Source organism: Micropterus salmoides, unplaced genomic scaffold, assembly GCF_014851395.1.
Source record: "Micropterus salmoides isolate LMB-PRFRI ecotype aquatic unplaced genomic scaffold, ASM1485139v1 Ms_hic_scaffold_8, whole genome shotgun sequence".
NCBI classification, from domain to species: domain Eukaryota; kingdom Metazoa; phylum Chordata; class Actinopteri; order Centrarchiformes; family Centrarchidae; genus Micropterus; species Micropterus salmoides.
In genome coordinates, this window is record NW_024044570.1 from 3097103 (window position 1) to 3114838 (window position 17736).

General features: G+C 43.3%; 1 protein-coding gene across 1 annotated transcript; it reads left to right on the forward strand.

Annotated features, from left to right (window-relative positions):
• Positions 1-1376: 1376 nt before the first annotated feature.
• On the forward strand, positions 1377-12784 carry prdm11 (PR domain containing 11). The gene is made up of 7 exons (XM_038706537.1): positions 1377-1679; positions 2698-2774; positions 4050-4309; positions 4905-4972; positions 5995-6182; positions 7765-8277; positions 10378-12784. The coding sequence occupies exons 2-7, from the start codon at positions 2747-2749 to the stop codon at positions 12537-12539; spliced, it is 3219 nt and encodes a 1072-aa protein (XP_038562465.1). The 5' UTR covers positions 1377-1679; positions 2698-2746; the 3' UTR covers positions 12540-12784.
• Positions 12785-17736: the final 4952 nt, after the last annotated feature.

Sequence of the window (17736 nt, forward strand, 5' to 3'; positions counted from 1 at the left end):
ACTTTCCTGTTTCAGCGTATGAAATGGATTCTGCACAGAGAGGGAGGAAGAAGACAAACAGGATGAGTTGAGGTTCCAGTGAGAGCCGACAGAACGTCCACGCTGAGACGCATCACCATTATATTATTAATTTGGACATTTTCACTTAGGGGTGTCCTCACTTTTGTTGCCAGCAGTTTAGAAATTAACGGCTGTGTGATGTGTTATTTTGAGGGGACAGCAGATTTACACTGTTACACAAGCTGTACACTCACTACTTTACATCGTAGTGTCATTTCTTCAGTGTCGTCACATGAAAAGATAGAATCAGATATTTACACAAATTTGAGGGGTGTACTCACTTTTGCGAGAACCTTAAAATACAATTTAAACACATGAGTAGATTTAAATCACTTTACAGAGGAAAACAAATCTGAGAAACTGCTGCAGATTAAAGTTTTTAGACGAAACACTTATATTACAAAAATGGACAGAAGTTATGGCCAACTAATTTGATAATTGATTAATGTGTTTGTGACGGTTCATCTGTGATCCAGCTCACAGTTAGTTCCAAAAAAAGGCTTAAATCAGGGGCAGCTGGACTTGGATGAAGAGTCTCACCTCTCATGCAAGAAGCTACTTCAGTTCTGACTGACTGGCAGGGGTTCCCCGCTTTTTAAGCTCTATTGGGTCGTTCTCAAGGTGATGGATGCCGCTTGGTCCGTTAGTGCTCCTGGCTGATGTAACAACAGTCGTTGGAGTCACCATGAGGTCAAAGGTGAGCGTTGGGTTCAGCATCATAGGAAAAGATGAAAGGACAGCAGTGTAGTTGGTTCCATTTACCCTCAGATCGGAATGATGTCGCAGCCGAGTTGACCTCGTTCCAGTACAACAACAGATTTAAGATGGAAAACCAAGATGGACGCCTCCAGCCATTGTTGGCAATACCAGTTGAAAACAACACATTACTTTGTTTTTTGCACACCGCAGCAACATATCCACACAGATAAGTTCTACAGGACTGTGCGTACGTCTGATTTAATGAGACTGATGTGTCTCAGACATCGTCCATGTTCAGAGATGGTCTCTTCACTCTGGTGTAAATGGCCTCTTTCAAACCATCTGTCCTCCCGCTCATCATATATATATATATATTAACTTTGTTGTCCTTTATCCTTCAGGCTGAGGTAAACAGCTGATTATTGATCTGAGGAGTTGGACTTTATGTTTATGTGGAGGTTGTTTAGTTTCCTGATATTCAGGTCTGTTCATTCCTCCAGAACCCAGAAGACATGTCTTTTTAATACTTGGTAAACACTGCTTACTGTAGTATTGCAGTATATATTATATTCTGGTTTCTCCTTGTTTCACCACAGAAACAGTGAAAAGACTCGTGACTTCACTTCCTGCAAGTCTGCAGATAAAAAGGTGAAACCATCTCACTGTCTCTCACCTTCACACTGTTAACTTTATTTTTTTCGCAATTGCTTTCTTCCGTTTTCCATGTCATTTCCTGTGATGAAAAATGGTGGCCAAAGCTTGAGGAGGCGACTGAGTCGCTGCAAAAATTAACGGGAAACTTTGCATCGGCGGGCAGCCGCGGAGCCAGCGGCCGGGGCTCGGTGCTCTGTGGCCGGGCGGCGAGAGTCGAGCTTCACCCGGCGGAGAGGGTCCGTGTCCCCGCTGCGTCTCTGCAAAAGGTGGGTCCGTGTCAGTAGCCACTGTGGCCAGCGAAAATGGCTTCCGAAAACAGCAGGCAGATTGCCAGTAGTCTGCAGATCGGAACCGAGCAGAGAAACTGTGGCGCAGATTAAAACTCAGCCGCTAATTATCCACAAATCCGCTAATTTTACAGATTATCTGGTGACACGGAGACACCAAGTTACAGGGAACTTTTGTTTTTCAGTGTTTGTGAAGTGTTTTCTTCTCCAGAGGAGTCTCCTGATCCAGATCCAGCAGGGATGCAGAGTTTAAACCCTCTGGAAATACTGATTCAATAACGTGAAATGTGGAAATGAAAGGCAGCTCTGTGCAATAACTAGTTAATTTATATTAATCTGTCCAGGCTGATAGCCTATTTAAATATATAAAAAAAAAAATATAGACAAAAAACAATCCAACACAGGTTCCAGTGAGGATTTTCAGTTTTTCTCTGTTTTAAGTCATGTTAAACTGAATTGGAGTTTAAAATCAGGTGGTTGGAAACACTTCATGTCACCTTCTCTAAAGAGTGAACCAGAACCAGAGACCGATAAATCAGCCAGGACAATTTGTCTATATCAGAGTTTTTAAAAAAAGCAAATATTAATATCAGTAGGCTGTTTGCCTACATTTCGGTGGGGTTGTAATAAAAACCTTTAAGGTGTAAAACCAAAACAAAGAGGTGAAAAGATCCTAAAACACTGCAGAGCCGGTAACATTTCTCTGTTGCTGATATACAAATATTGACATAGAAACACATTAATGAGGGGCTTTAGCCAGGATTTAAGAAATACTGCAGTTATAAGTCAAAGTAATGGTGATGTGGATTTTAATCAGACATTTGGACTGCAGACATTGTGAGGAACAGCACATCAGGATGTTTCTGTTGGCCGTGTTACAGCCATCGTTACTGTCCTGTTGAACCTGCACGTCCATACGTCATACGCCCACTATGAGAAAGGTCTGTCAATGCTCTGTGAAACCTGCAGTCACAGGTTGTGTGTTGTTGTTCTGCAGAGGGCTGATAGAGGACGACCTGCTGGACTTCTACCAACATGGTTCCACTATGAGCGAGCCGGCGTTGGATCTCTGGTGTAAGTTTAAAGTTCCTCTCTCCAGCTGGTTTCGTTTCTTCTCTCAGTGACAGATCAGTGAAGCAGACAGAGAGTCAGCACTGAGACACAGCGTCAGGTCAACGTGCTGAGGTTTAACAGCTTTAATGTTCACCAAGTTCACCATCTCAAAGACAGACAGCGGGATTCTCACGTTTACCGGAAAACAGTCATGGAAAACACATGAGAAAGTCCTTGTCCTTGAAAATCTTGTTTTGTACTGGAAACATTATTTTAACAGGAAGCAGTGGTTCAAACATAATTCAGAAGAAAAGCACTTCAAGCAGAGAACACAAAGGACTTTCCAAAAGAAATACAACGGCAATACTATAAAATCATAATAATATTAACACCTAACAATAAAACAAGGCAAGATGGATGATTTCATAGATGAGTTATGGCCACAGACATTAACATCCACAAAGACACGCTCAGCAGACGCTCGCTGGTCGAGCTTACTTCCCAGGTCCGGCTCCAGGAGGGGCCCGGCTTCCCTTTTCTGAGGGGCTGCAGCTCCTCCTTGGCCAACTTGTTTGTGAGTTAGCATGCTTATGTTAGCATTAGGGCTGCAGCTGACGATTGTTTATTATTTACTAAACTGCTGATCATTTTCATGATTAATAGCTTAATCTATAAAATGTCAAGAAATTGTGAAAAATGCTCATCAAAATTATCCAGAGCACAAAGTGACGTCTTCAAATCGCTTCTTTTGTCCAACCAACAGTCAAAAACCCAAAATGACAAAAGACAGCAGCAGTTCTTCACATTTAAGAAGATAAAACCAGCAAATATTTCACATTTTTGCTTAATAAAATTACTAAAACGATTAATCCTTTATCAAAATAGTTGTCGATTAGTTTCCTTTTGATCGATTAATCGACTAATGGTTGCAGCTCTAATTAGCATTTAGCTCAAAGCGCCGCTGCACTCAGTATTTTACGTAGGTGTTCTGTGTATCAAAGTCGGCATCGTTTCTGTGGGGGTTTGGAGGAGCAAACCTGTGCAGCTGCAGGAGTCTGGTCCCGTTGGGCCCCTGCTGGGACACCAACACTGGCCGTTATTAGTTATGATTGCTATGCCCTGATTGGACAACAGGGAGTAGAATAAAATAAGTCTTTACTACTCAAATGCCCCCAGGCTCCGTGTGTAGACCGAACGCAGGTCAGCTGAAACACGACTGGTGTAAAGAAAGTGACGGCCTGGATATTTAATAACTGGCACTTTACAAAATCCTGACATGTGATATTTGTGCTCCAGTCTGTGAGGAGTGCCAGGACTATTTCCAGAAGGAGTGTCCGTCCCACGGGCCCCCGCTGTTTGTCCCCGATACACCCGCGTCCCCGGGGTCGGCCAACAGGGCGGCGCTCACTGTCCCGTCAGGCCTGGAGGTCTTCACAGAGGGAGACGAGGTGGATGTTCGCTGCGTGGATCCAACCATCCCTAAGGGGGCGGTCTTCGGCCCGTACGAGGGAGAGCTGGTGTCGAAGGACAAATCCTCCGGCTTCTTTTCCTGGATAGTAAGTTTAACCAGTCGAGGCCAGTTTAGAACCAGTCTATCGGTTTAGAACCAGTCTAGAAACAGTTTAGAACTAATCTAGAACCAGTCCAGGCCAGTTTAGAACCAATATATACCGGTTTAGAACCAGTCTAGACCAGTTTTGAACCAGTCTATCGGTTTAGAACCAGTCTAGACCAGTTTTTAAACCAGCCTAGACAGTTTAGAACCAATCTAGAACCAGTCCAGGCCAGTTTAGAACCAATATATACCGGTTTAGAACCAGTCTTGATCAGTTTTGAACCAGTCTAGACCAGTTTTGAACCAATCTATATCGGTTTAGAACCATCCTAGACCTGTTTTAAACCAGCCTAGACCAGTCTAGAACCAATCTAGAACCAGGCCAGGCCAGTTTAAAACCAATATATACAGGTTTAGAACCAGTTTTGAACCAGTCTATATCGGTTTAGAACCAGTCCAGACCAGTCTAGGAGCAGTTTAGAACCAATCTAGAACCGGTCCAAGACCAGTTCCTGTAACAGTCCACAACCATATTTAAACAAGTCCACCTCTGAAATAGTTTTCTTGGTTTGTTTTTGTTGTTTTGATCGTTCCAGATTGTTGATTTTAACAACACCTATCAGTCCATCGATGGCAGCGATGAGACCAAAGCCAACTGGATGAGGTAACATTCTTCATTTCAATATCCAAAGAGAAAGTTTTTCCCTGCATGTGACAAGATGAGTTGATTAACCAGTTTATAACAATCATTAAAGTCTTTTAATGACCACAGACTCTTTTTCTCTCTGTGGGAAACGGTGATCAGTAGCTGATATGGAGTGATCAATCGTTCTTTGCAGTAATAGTAGTAGGATGTGTTTATGTAGGCTGGAGAAGCTGCTGGGTTCGTCCTTCACTGTTAGGGGAGAGCTGGGGTGTCCTTTTAAGAGATAAAGTTACAGACAAGAACAATGTTTTGGATACGATTATAAAACGAAGCATCTTGATGAATCTTTTTTTTTTTCTATACAGGATTTCTGGATAATAACTTTTGTGTAAATATCTGATTATATCTTTTTTTATGTGACAACCCTGAAGAAATTACACTTTACATTGTAGCAAAGTAGTGAGTGTACAGCTACAGAAGCTGTAAACATTTCAATTACACTTAAAATCCAAAAGAAATGTCTCCTCATTAGCTTAAGACTCTTAAAACTGAACTATAATTTAACTATCGGGATGTGCCCCTGGACAAGTAACGCTAAGTAGTAATGACATGCAGCTAATTAACGTTACTTCATTACTAATTTAGCTAACGTCACATAGCAGCCAAAAAACGTGCTGTTCAGGGAAGATGTTTGGTAGCACCTTCACTTTCCAGCAGACATTTATTAACGGACACCCTGTGACCTACACTGGACATTTTAATCTGGAAACAGCATTATCTCACTGGATGTTGTTGAAAGGCATTCTGCTAAATCTAGGAAACCCATCAAGTGTCAGTAAAGGTGTTCAGGGACAAAAGCTGATCCACAGCATGTCTCCTGGATTACAGCAAAAAGAAGATTATCTCTTTATATAAAAACAGTGTGTCGGCTGTTTTTGGCGTTTTACCTAACTTTCCTTTCAAAGCGTTGGAAGACAAATGCCAAACACCAAACAGGGTTAAAGATGGGAAGTGTTCCTGTCCATGTTTCTGTCCCGCAGGTTTGTCCGGACCTCGTCGGACGAGAGCGACAGGAACCTGACGGCGTTTCAGCGCGGCACAAACATCTACTTCAGAGTGTGTCGGACGCTGGTGGCGGGAGAGAAGCTGAGGGTCTGGTACAGCGACGACTACATCCAACGACTTCACTGCGTCTCTCAGGAGAGCATCGACCGCAACCTGGACACAGGTGAGCTGCACAGGTAGTCTCACAGTTATTATCTCAGGGAGTCGGCTGCGGCCCCATTGGTAAGTTGTTTCTGACCAGAGTTTGGTTACGAACAGCCTCTTTCAGACGGAGACTAAATTAAGTGGTTAAATAATCAAGATGTAAATCTACTGCGTCCTTAATAGCAATCTCTCTTAGTTAGTAGCCTCTTTACATTCACTGATTCTGCTAATTAGTATTGAAGCTATTTACACTTAGTTAGTTTTAATGACTTCATACACAGTTGGTTAGTTTAGTCCAGTGGTTCCCTAACTAGGGGTCGGCCCCTCTTAAGGGTCGCCAGACAAATCTGAGGGGTTGTGAGATGATTAATGGGAGAAAAAAAGATAAAACAAAAGTTCTGATACACAAATCTTTTTTTATTTTTTGGGATACTGGATACTGTTTTGGGGGCCTTGAACAATTATTTAAATTAAACCAGGTGAGTAGTTGGCAGAACAAGTAGTTTGTAGAAAATGTGGCTTTGGTGTAAACAAACTCAGAGACATCTGAAATATGACTTGATGTAATGAGTCACAAGATATAATGCTGGAAACGTTAAGTTTAATATTTACAAAGGACCTTCTATGTTTATATTAAATATTATTATGTAGAGGAAAGAAGTAACTAGAGTGAATAGTAGCATCAGAGGAGCAAAAAGTAGGATAAAATATAAATACTCAAGTAGAAGTGCCTCAAAATGGAAAATAAAAATGTACTCAGTTACTCACCAACTATAATTATCCCCCACGTGTTCTCAGAATGTCAATATTTGGCAAATTGAGGTGAAACTGAATAACAGCCTGAGTCCTGAAGTCAGTTGTCCATCAGGTGGTGGGAACCAGCTCACAACACCGAGGTTAGTTTTTTTCATCTGAAACTGTCCCCCAAGTTAAACAGCTGACAGAGTGCAGCGATGGGTCACAAAACTTTGATTCAATAAATTCATGTTAAAATGTGCAATTTACAACTCCTTTGTTGTTGGTTTGTCACTGTTGTGTGTTAATGTTCCAGCAAACTGTATTTTGTATTAACTTGCAAATGCCACAAGATGGCGATAGCTACATCTGAGAACAGAGAAAGGATTCTGTCCATTGAAATGCTAGAAAGCTTTTAATTTGAAACAAATACAGGAAGTGTTGAGTTTGAAACTGAAATTTGAGGAAAATAAGGAGGCTTTATCTCTAAATATGATCAAATACACTTCAAATCATCTTCACATTCATCAGAGGGAATTAGAAATAAAAGCATGTCAATAATGTGAACCTGCTTCTAATAAAAGAAGATTGGCTGTAATTAAAGGCCTCATCCACATTTTTATGTTCAGGAGATTGATACTTTCATTGTTGATTTGCCTTTCCTATTTTATTTTACTTTTTCCAAAATGCCAACAGATGGAGTCGTGTACTTGATGTGACAGAAGCTGGCAATTTAGAAAATCCATAGACTCTTATGACACCGAGCCGCATGAACCTGCAGCACTCGCTGATGAAGCTGCTGTTTAAAAAAACAATGCGGCGATGTGTGGTTGTCATTTTTTTCTAAGAGAACCGTTTTGTTCCAGATCCCGGAAAGCCGGCAGTCCTGCCCAACGTTCAGAAGGACTTTAAATCTCCCTGTCTGCAGTCAGCTCTGCAGGGCAAATCCAGCCCCAGCAAACAACCCAGCGAGGAGTCCGACGGCCAGCCTCCCGCCAAGAGGAAGAAGATCGACCTCATCTTTAAAGACGTCCTGGAGGCTTCTCTGGAGGACTCCAGGTCCCAGTCTTCCCTCCCCAGTGAGTGTAAAACAGCAGCGCTCGGGTCGAGGTTTAATTCCTCTGAAAGCAGCTTTAACGTTCCGAACCTGAAGGTTGAGGAGAAAGAGGAGGAGAACCAGAGCAGTGAGGAACCCTCTACCTCCTTCTGCCCCAACTGTGTCAAACTGAAGAGGAGGATCCTGGAGCTGGAGGAGGAGCTGTCCCGTGTCAGAGGAGAACAGGGGGACGGGATCGGTCTATCGATGTCTGAACAGACCCTCCCCCAACAGGATCAGGTCCCGCCACACCCCGAGCAAGGCCCCATCGAAGAGTTTCAAGGTATGTTCTAACAAATGATGGTTGGATGTTCAGGACTTCCTCAGACAAACAGCCGTTCACTCGTCGTCTTTGTTAATTTCTTCAAATCAGCCAAATGATAGAACTGTTTTTTTTTTTTCATTTACATCTTTGCTTGAAGTTAATTTCAATCAAGACTGGGTCGTCTACCTCTGTGAGGCTCTACTGCATGTTTTCATTTATTTATTTTATTTTATTTATTTAAAAGGGACAGTGCACATTAATGAACATCAATGGTGTGAATATGCCAGATTTGGCCAAAAGGCCACTTGGCATCTATAGTCCCCGGTCAGTACAAGTCAATATAAAACAGACAACATAATAAAAACAATCAAAGAAAAAAGAGTGTTTACGCTGTGCCATTCTACGAAACCAAGTAAAAATCAATCATGTGAAAGTGTAATTTAGTCCAGTAAAGTGCTGCATCTAGTACAGCAAACACACCCATTCACATACAATACAACAGTCAGTTAGTGGTCACGAATTTGATGTGTCTTGAGCAGAGATGCTCACAAGTCTCTGAGCTAGAGTCCAAGTCCAAGTCAAGTCTCTGAGCTAGAGTCCAAGTCCAAGTCAAGTCTCTGAGCTAGAGTCCAAGTCCAAGTCAAGTCTCTGAGCTAGAGTCCAAGTCCAAGTCAAGTCTCTGAGCTAGAGTCCAAGTCAAGTCTGAAGTCTCTGAGCTAGAGGTCAAGTCTGAAGTCTCTGAGCTAGAGGTCAAGTCTGAAGTCTCTGAGCTAGAGGTCAAGTCTGAAGTCTCTGAGCTAGAGGTCAAGTCTGAAGTCTCTGAGCTACAGTCCAAGTCAAGTCTGAAGTCTCTGAGCTAGAGGTCAAGTCTGAAGTCTCTGAGCTAGAGGTCAAGTCTGAAGTCTCTGAGCTAGAGGTCAAGTCTGAAGTCTCTGAGCTAGAGGTCAAGTCTGAAGTCTCTGAGCTAGAGGTCAAGTCTGAAGTCTCTGAGCTACAGTCCAAGTCAAGTCTGAAGTCTCTGAGCTAGAGGTCAAGTCAAGTCTGAAGTCTCTGAGCTAGAGTCCAAGTCAAGTCTGAAGTCTCTGAGCTAGAGTCCAAGTCAAGTCTGAAGTCTCTGAGCTAGAGTCCAAGTCTGAAGTCTCTGAGCTAGAGGTCAAGTCTGAAGTCTCTGAGCTAGAGGTCAAGTCTGAAGTCTCTGAGCTAGAGGTCAAGTCTGAAGTCTCTGAGCTAGAGGTCAAGTCTGAAGTCTCTGAGCTAGAGGTCAAGTCTGAAGTCTCTGAGCTAGAGGTCAAGTCTGAAGTCTCTGAGCTAGAGGTCAAGTCTGAAGTCTCTGAGCTAGAGGTCAAGTCTCAAGTCTCTGAGCTAGAGGTCAAGTCTCAAGTCTCTGAGCTAGAGGTCAAGTCTCAAGTCTCTGAGCTAGAGGTCAAGTCTCAAGTCTCTGAGCTAGAGGTCAAGTCAAGTCTCAAGTCTCTGAGCTAGAGGTCAAGTCAAGTCTCAAGTCTCTGAGCTAGAGGTCAAGTCAAGTCTCAAGTCTCCGAGCTAGAGGTCAAGTCAAGTCTCAAGTCTCCGAGCTAGAGGTCAAGTCAAGTCTGAAGTCTCCGAGCTAGAGTCCAAGTCAAGTCTGAAGTCTCTGAGCTAGAGTCCAAGTCAAGTCTCAAGTCTCTGAGCTAGAGTCCAAGTCAAGTCTCAAGTCTCTGAGCTAGAGTCCAAGTCAAGTCTCAAGTCTCTGAGCTAGAGGTCAAGTCTCTGAGCTAGAGGTCAAGTCAAGTCTCAAGTCTCTGAGCTAGAGGTCAAGTCTCTGAGCTAGAGTCCAAGTCAAGTCTCAAGTCTCTGAGCTAGAGGTCAAGTCAAGTCTGAAGTCTCTGACTCAATGTCGTCCTGTTGGTGGCGCGATGGAAAAGTCAGACGATTCATCCTGTCTGAACAATCTTTCATGGTAATCCGTCCAAAAGCTGTTGAGATATTTAGTCTTGACCAAAGCAGTGGACAGCTCGACAGACATTACCATGCATAGAGCCATCCCGCCAGGATGGCTAAACTTAGTTCTTTACATTGCAGTATTTGATTTGGGAAAAAAACAATGCTGGTAGCAGAAATTGAATGTGTTTTTCTGTGCAGGGATGGAGCCCTTGACGCCCACTCAGGTGGTTCTGGATGAAGACGACCAGGACGTGGACTCGGCTGATGAGTCGATCACTGCAGATCTTGTGATTTCTCCAGAAGACCCATTGAAGCTTTCCTCTGGAGGAGGTCGACGGATCCGTCGCTTCAAGCAGGAGTGGCTAAAAAAGTTCTGGTTCCTTCGCTACTCACCAACACTGAACGAAATGTGGTGCCATGTTTGCCGCCAGTACACTGTCCAATCATCCCGAACCTCTGCCTTTATCATCGGCTCCAAGCAGTTTAAGATCCACACCATCAAGCTCCACAGCCAGAGCAACCTCCATAAGAAATGTCTGCAGCTGTATAAGCTGCGCATGCATCCAGAAAAGACAGAGGAGATGTGCAGGAACATGATACTGCTGTTCAACGCGGCGTACCACTTGGCCCTGGAGGGACGGCCCTTCTCCGACCTCCGTCCACTGGCGGAGCTTCTGAAGAGGTGCGAGCTCAAAGTGGTGGACCAGTACATGAATGAAGGAGACTGTCAGGTCCTCATCCACCACATTGCCCGGGCTATAAAAGAAGACCTGGCTGAGAAGATGCGCTTGTCTCCCTTCCTAAGTGTCATAATGGACGCCCAAAATGACGACCTTTTCTCAGACATGGTGGCGGTCTACGTCCAGTTCATTACCAATGAGGGCTCCCCGAACACAGAGTTCTTGTCCTTGCAGAGACTGAGCATGGCCAGTGTGGATGGATATCTCCAGGCTATGGATCGAGCATTCGGTGCCCTAGGCCTCAGGTTCCAGGACTTGCTGGTGGTGGGTCTAGGGGTAGACGGCACCAACATCTCTTCAGGAATGAGAGCCAACTTGTACATAGCAGTACAAAAGACTTTTCCTTGGATCCTCTGCCTTCCTATCATGATCCATCGGCCACATCTGGAGGTGTTAGACGGTATCAGTGGGAAGGAGCTCTCCTGCCTGGAGGATCTGGAAAACAACCTCAAGCAGCTGCTCAGTTTCTACCGCTACTCCCCTCGTATGATGGCCGAGCTGCGATCCACTGCTCCAACATTGTCGGAGGAGACGGAGTTCCTAGGAGACATTAGAGCCATTCGATGGATCATAGGAGAACCAAACGTCCTTAACGCGCTAATCAAAGATTACCTGGAGGTAGTCGCCCATCTGAAGGAGATCAGCAGCCAGACGCAGAGGGCTGACGCAGCAGCCATTGCCCTTACCCTCCTCCAGTTCCTCATGGACTATCAGTCAGTAAAGCTCATCTACTTCCTTCTGGACATCATAGCTGTTCTCTCACGATTAGCCTTTACCTTCCAGGGAGAGTACCTGCTGGTGTCACAGGTGGAAGCCAAGATAGAGGAGGCCATTCTGGAGATTGGCCAGTTGGTGGACTGCCCCGGAGAGTATCTGCAGGAGTTTGAGGAAAACTTCCGTGAAAGTTTCAACGGCGTTGCTTTGAAAAATCTGCGTGTTGCTGAATCCAAGTTTCAGTCAATCCGAGAAAAGATCTGCAACAGGAGCCAGGGTATTCTGTCTCAGAGGCTGGACCTGCAGAGCCGCTCATTTGCCAAAGCCTGCAAGGTCCTGGACCTCTCCACCTGGCCTCACAACCGGGAGGACCTACAAGCGTACGGGGAGGAAGAAATCCACATGATATTCAACCATCTGGAGTCCATTCCCTCTGGGGGTCAGGAGGGCTCCCAGGCCAGGACTGAAGCCAGGGGCAGCCTGGTGGTGGAGTGGAAGGATCTGAAAGCAGACTACTACAGTATGAACGGTTTTAAAGAGGTTATCAGTCACGTCTGCAGGTACAAGCAGCGTTTCCCTCTGCTGAATCGAATTGTGCAGGTTGTCAGGGTCCTGCCCAGTTCCACAGCCTGCTGTGATAAAGGCCGTGGGTCTCTGCAGAAGATGTGCAAGAACAATCGTTCCAGGCTGACTCTGGAGCAGATGAACGACCTGCTGACGGTGGCAGTTAACGGACCGCCCATCGCCAACTTTGATGGAAAGCGAGCTTTGGACAGCTGGTTTGAGGAGAAGTCTGGCAGCAGCTACTCTCTGTCAGCCGAGGTGTTGAACAGGATGTCAGCTGCTGATCAGAAGTCTGTCTTGCACAGCGTTGACGTCAACACAGAGTTCTACCCTGACATCTAACAGGCAAACCCAGTGGTGTAGTGCTGCAACAAAAAAGTACTACAACACTACGCCAATATTAAAGTTACGAAGGGAGGCAGCATCACTCCTCGACATCTACACCACTGGGTAAACCTCTTTCTCCAACACATTCTCACTCCCGGCTCGTCACATATTACCGCTTGGTCAAGGCCCTTTGGCATTGCTTTTTAACGCCCTGGATATATTTAAGTCTCCGCGGTCAAGTTAGCAACGCTTAGCAACAACAAATATGCCACGTCTGGTAAAGTTGGCAACAATAAATATGAAACGTCCAGTTAGACTTTCAAAATAAAACGCTCGCGTTTGGAAACATCCTCATTTTGAAACGGCACGTTATTAAATTTGTGAAACGTTGCGATTTGGTTAGGTTTAGGCACAAAAAGTACTTATTGGGTTTAATTAACTTACGTCACTTGCGTAACTTACACAATTTACGTAACTCGCCTAACTTAAATAAAAATAATTGATGTTGACTTTTTGTTTCACACGGGACAAGAACCTCGGTCTCCTGGTTCAAAGTTTGGGTTCTGGCCCTCCATCCAACCCAACCACCTCCTTAATCTGTCTTTCTGTTCATCATATACCTGCCTTTACTGTCAAAAACTGACGCTACAGGGCTTCCCCCACTGCGCTGAACTATGACGCTATAGGGATCACGACATTACTACCTGACGCCGATATGTGACGAGTCGGGGAGCGAGAACGGGTTGAGTCCAAGTCCAGTTGCCGTTGATTTTAACCTTCCTTATATAACTATGACCTGGATGCCTGAGAACCTTAACAGACTCCTTCTGGGCTGCAAAATGTCACAAAAAAAAAATATATAAATGACGACAAAGAGACACACTTAGGAAAATGACAGAAAACAATTAGAAATGACTAAACACAACCACAGACTTGCGAAACGACCACAAATAGGCCAGTTACGCCTGCTGTTAATATGCGCCCGTTACATATTTCCGTCCATGATAATATTTGCCTTTCTAGTCTTTACAACCAATCAAAGCACTTTTCACTACATCACATTCACCCGATAATGAGCAACTCATCAGAAACAGAAATGAACTCATTCACACACCGATGGCTATGCCACTGAGAGACATTTGAGTCCTTCCGGTCGGAAGCTCTTCCTCCTGAGCCACAGTAGTTGTTGCATGTGGATTGACAACATTTAGACTTGTGTTCCATGTGGTCACAATGCGTCCCTGACCACCTCCGGAGGTCACAGTCCTTAATGGGTGCATTCACACCTGTACTTTTAATGAGTTCAAGCTCTATCTGATCGCAATCCGATCACCCAAAACGTGTTTTAATGCCAGCTGTAAACAGCCTTAAAGAGACACACAAAACAACCACAAAGAGACGTTAAACACCTACAAAAGGATGCCGAACGACTAAAGAGACACAAAATTACCACAAATAACTCTAAACTACGACCCGGCTGTATTGTTCTTTTGCTCAGAGCCTCATTGTCTCATGATCCGTCCACGTTCAGCTGGACATTGTGCTGAAATCGACTCTTTCACTGGCGAGCATTGTCAAACTGAGGGCTACTGAGTGGCCCTGCACTTGTTAATAAAGCACTTGTTGCCAGAATAAAAGTCAGTTATACATTGAGAACAATCAATTAGTGTCAAACTAAATGTCTATGCCATTGAGCTGCTCTCTGCTTTAGCTTATTTGCCAATAGGTTATTCAGTCATGTAGTGCCTGACAGAAATGAAACAGCTAGAGTGTAAGGTTGTATAAAGGCTTTATATTTCTATTAGAAATGCAGACAGCCCTGCTTCACACTGTAGATGTTGTATAAACTGTATATATTGTAAATGCTTTTGTGCCTGTTTTTAAGGAGAGTATTTTTCTCTTGAATTTGATGATTGTGCCAAACTGATCAAATGCAAGAACTGAAAGAAAAAGGTGCTATCCTGCTATGCCATACTGTATTTTGCCATATATGTTTAGGTGTTTATTCCTGCAGATTATATATTTGAAACATGTTCTCTTTCAGTGATTCACCAGCTTCATGTTCACGTGTTTCTAGTGGGGTAACTAGTCTTGGCCAAAGCTCAGGCTTAAAATAATTCAAATAAGTTTTTAAAAACTGCATGATGATGCTGAACTCTTGCTTTTAGGATACACTTTCTTCTTGTTATTTTAGTTAAATGCCTGTGTTTCAGGCTTAATTAAATGTAAGATGGTGCAAATACAGGGAGCTGAGACAGGATGAGCTCAGCAGGCAGACGGTCACTTTTTAGACAAATTAGCTTTTTGTCATTAAGTTAAACAAGTAAGACATTTTGATAAAGACACTATTTTGGCTTTCTGTCTGAGAGATAGATGGAAAAAATCAATCTCATGTCTCATGTAATGCTGCGTTTAGCAGCCGAAAAACTGTTCATGTCAGCCTTTGACTTTTCTGACAAGATGTGGGGAGTTTTTGACTGCATCAGAATCTCCCACGTTAAGTGAAAAACAACAGGAAATGTTAACAAAGTGCTGGAAAAATGGCCACAAAAACAAGCCTTGCTGGCAGCTACATATAACTAAAAACCCACGTCGACACAGATCGAATCGGATCAGCTAGTTTAAAAGGGGCGACACATTTTTTGGATCTGGTTTCAGTTAAAAATTTATGCTGTTTAAATGTTGTGACTGGGAGGCTGCCGATGGGAGGAACCGCCTTGAAAAACTCGGACTAACAGGAATTTTCTGCTGACATGGGATGAATGTAGCGTTAGCGCAGAGCTAGAGTGGGAGGTGATTAGCTTAGCTTAGCATAAAGACTGCAAGCAGGGGGAATCAGCAAGCCTCAAAGCTAACACATATGCTCTAAAGATCTCAGATTAACACAATATCTCTCTTATGTTTAATCTGTACACAAACAAAAATGTAAAAATAACAGTTTTACGGAGAATTACAAGCTGGAGTTAACTTTGGAAGAGCCTAGCTAGCTGTTTCCCAGTCTTTATGCTAAGCTAAGCTAATAGTCTCCTTGCTCCATACCATTAACTTTCAGCAAGAAAGTGTAGTTCTGTAAACTCATTTTGCTGTATGAGCAGCTCGAAGCTGATGAAGCCTCTTCCTTTCATTTCACTGAAAGATAAAACCTTTGCCTTCCTCTTTATTAACATATTGTGCATGTCTGTGTTGTGTGCATGCAGTTATTGCTGTTTAAAGCCGGCCTGTGTTTGTGTGCAGGACGCTGCCTGATGATGGGTGGTGAGTGTTTTTCTGAATGGTCGATCAGAGTTCGTTTGATCACGTTTCAGTTTTAATAAGTCCAAATTGACTTAAGAATGTCAAAATTTTGTGCTGCGCCTTATTCTGTTTGTGTTTTAATGGCCGGTCATCTTTATACCGACGTTTGGCTGATTGTTATCCGACTCCAGAGCTGAGCGAGTCGGCTTTAAGTTGTTGGTTGAACTGAGATTTTGTGTTCATGTGTTTCCAATGCTTTAAAAAAATAGACTTTAAACAACATTTTATCTACAGTAGTTTGTTTTGTCAGCCATCCAGAATGGATACTATTGCTGTTGTCAGGTGAAAACGTAATATTGTTGGGAAGTTAAAAAAACAGATTTGTTTTAGTTTGCAGCTTTGAAACAATCCAAAGGGAAGTTTTTAATAAGTTTAAATTTCTATTTGTTGTTTGTTTGTATGAAAGCACGAAAACTGTCCATTGTTGTGTTTGAGTCCATAGAGACATAAAACACAAAGGAATACATGACCATTCACAGGGGGCAGGACAAAATCCAATAAACCTTTAAAACATTTCTTCTGTCTTGTTTCATTTTAGTTCGATCTTAAAATAACTAATGTAACTATTTAAAATTGTGTGTGTGTGTTCACAGATTTTGGCAAATTATCAGCATTACACGTAGCTGGATGAGCTGTTAGCAGCTCCTGCTAGCAGTTAGCATGGATGTCCAGAAAGCTATCCTTTGAGTGTCTTTTTGTTTTGATTTCTTATAGGATTTATGGAGGTTTATTCATGTCATAATCAGGGATGTCAAGAGACCCGATCCTTCGGTACCAAGTCGATACTAAAATTTTGAAAACATGTCGGTACTTGTTTTGCTAGGGACCGGAGGTGCCGGAGATCCAGCACGTGGAAGATAGAGGCAAGTGCAGCAGAAGAGTTTTTCTATTTGGAAAGCAGGTGAAGTTAGTTTCACGGCTGTTTCCTTCTGCAGCCCCGAGTCAAAGCCTGGATTTCTCCCAGTTCTGTTGGAGAGATGAGTCAGTTTGATCACCTGAAAATCACCAAAAGTGACGACGAACGTCTGTCGAACGCTCCTCTTACTGCAGGTGGAGTTAGTTAGTGATAACGGTTTAGTATTTTAATATAAACCACCTGTTATCTGTCCTGGACATCCTCTCTCAGTTTTCACAGCTATTAGTTGTTTTTTGTAAAGTTAAAATGCTTTTATTAAAGTTGATGTTGCATGGGATGTTTTGTGTTTTACTGTGGTCTCAAGAATTGAGAAATTTTACTGGTATCTGTTTCGACAACAAAATTTTTGGCATCGTGACAGCCCTCGTCATAATGATATCCTTGGACAGTGTGAAGCCTAGATCACATTACATTTTCATACCCAATTTGCAAGTTGCAAACAGTCAAAGGGGCCGATCATTGTCTGTGTCTGTGATCTCCGTCCACTCCAGCGTTTTAGCTGCGTATCAGAGTTGATCTCTATCTACTTTAAAACGACTGAAAACACACATCTATTGGCTGTTCCGGGTGTAAACATGAAGCAGGTCTATTCTGTAGTTAAAGAAGATTTGGGGAAGAATAAAGTACTGCAGACGAAGAACCAGATTTTATTTTTCATGGACCAAGAACGAGCTGGTACTGTTACTGAATGTAACACGGGAGTTAAAAGAGACTGTGGCGGCGGAAAACAGACGTCGCAAAGTAAATACGGCGACATGCACAGTACACGTGTAGGCTTACTTGCACGGTATAGAATATTTTAATAAAAATACCAAGTCAAAAACTCTTCCAGCCGAGCGTCTGCGTCGTCGTTTCTAAAGTCCTCTGTTTTTGCCCGTTTTCACTAAAACGTTTTCCGCAGTTTTAAAAACGAAAAACGGGGTCAGCTGCGTTTTCAAACTTCTCTGTTTCAGGTCTTCGTTTTTGCCGTTTTAGTCTGGACGGGAGGAGGAAACGTAGGAA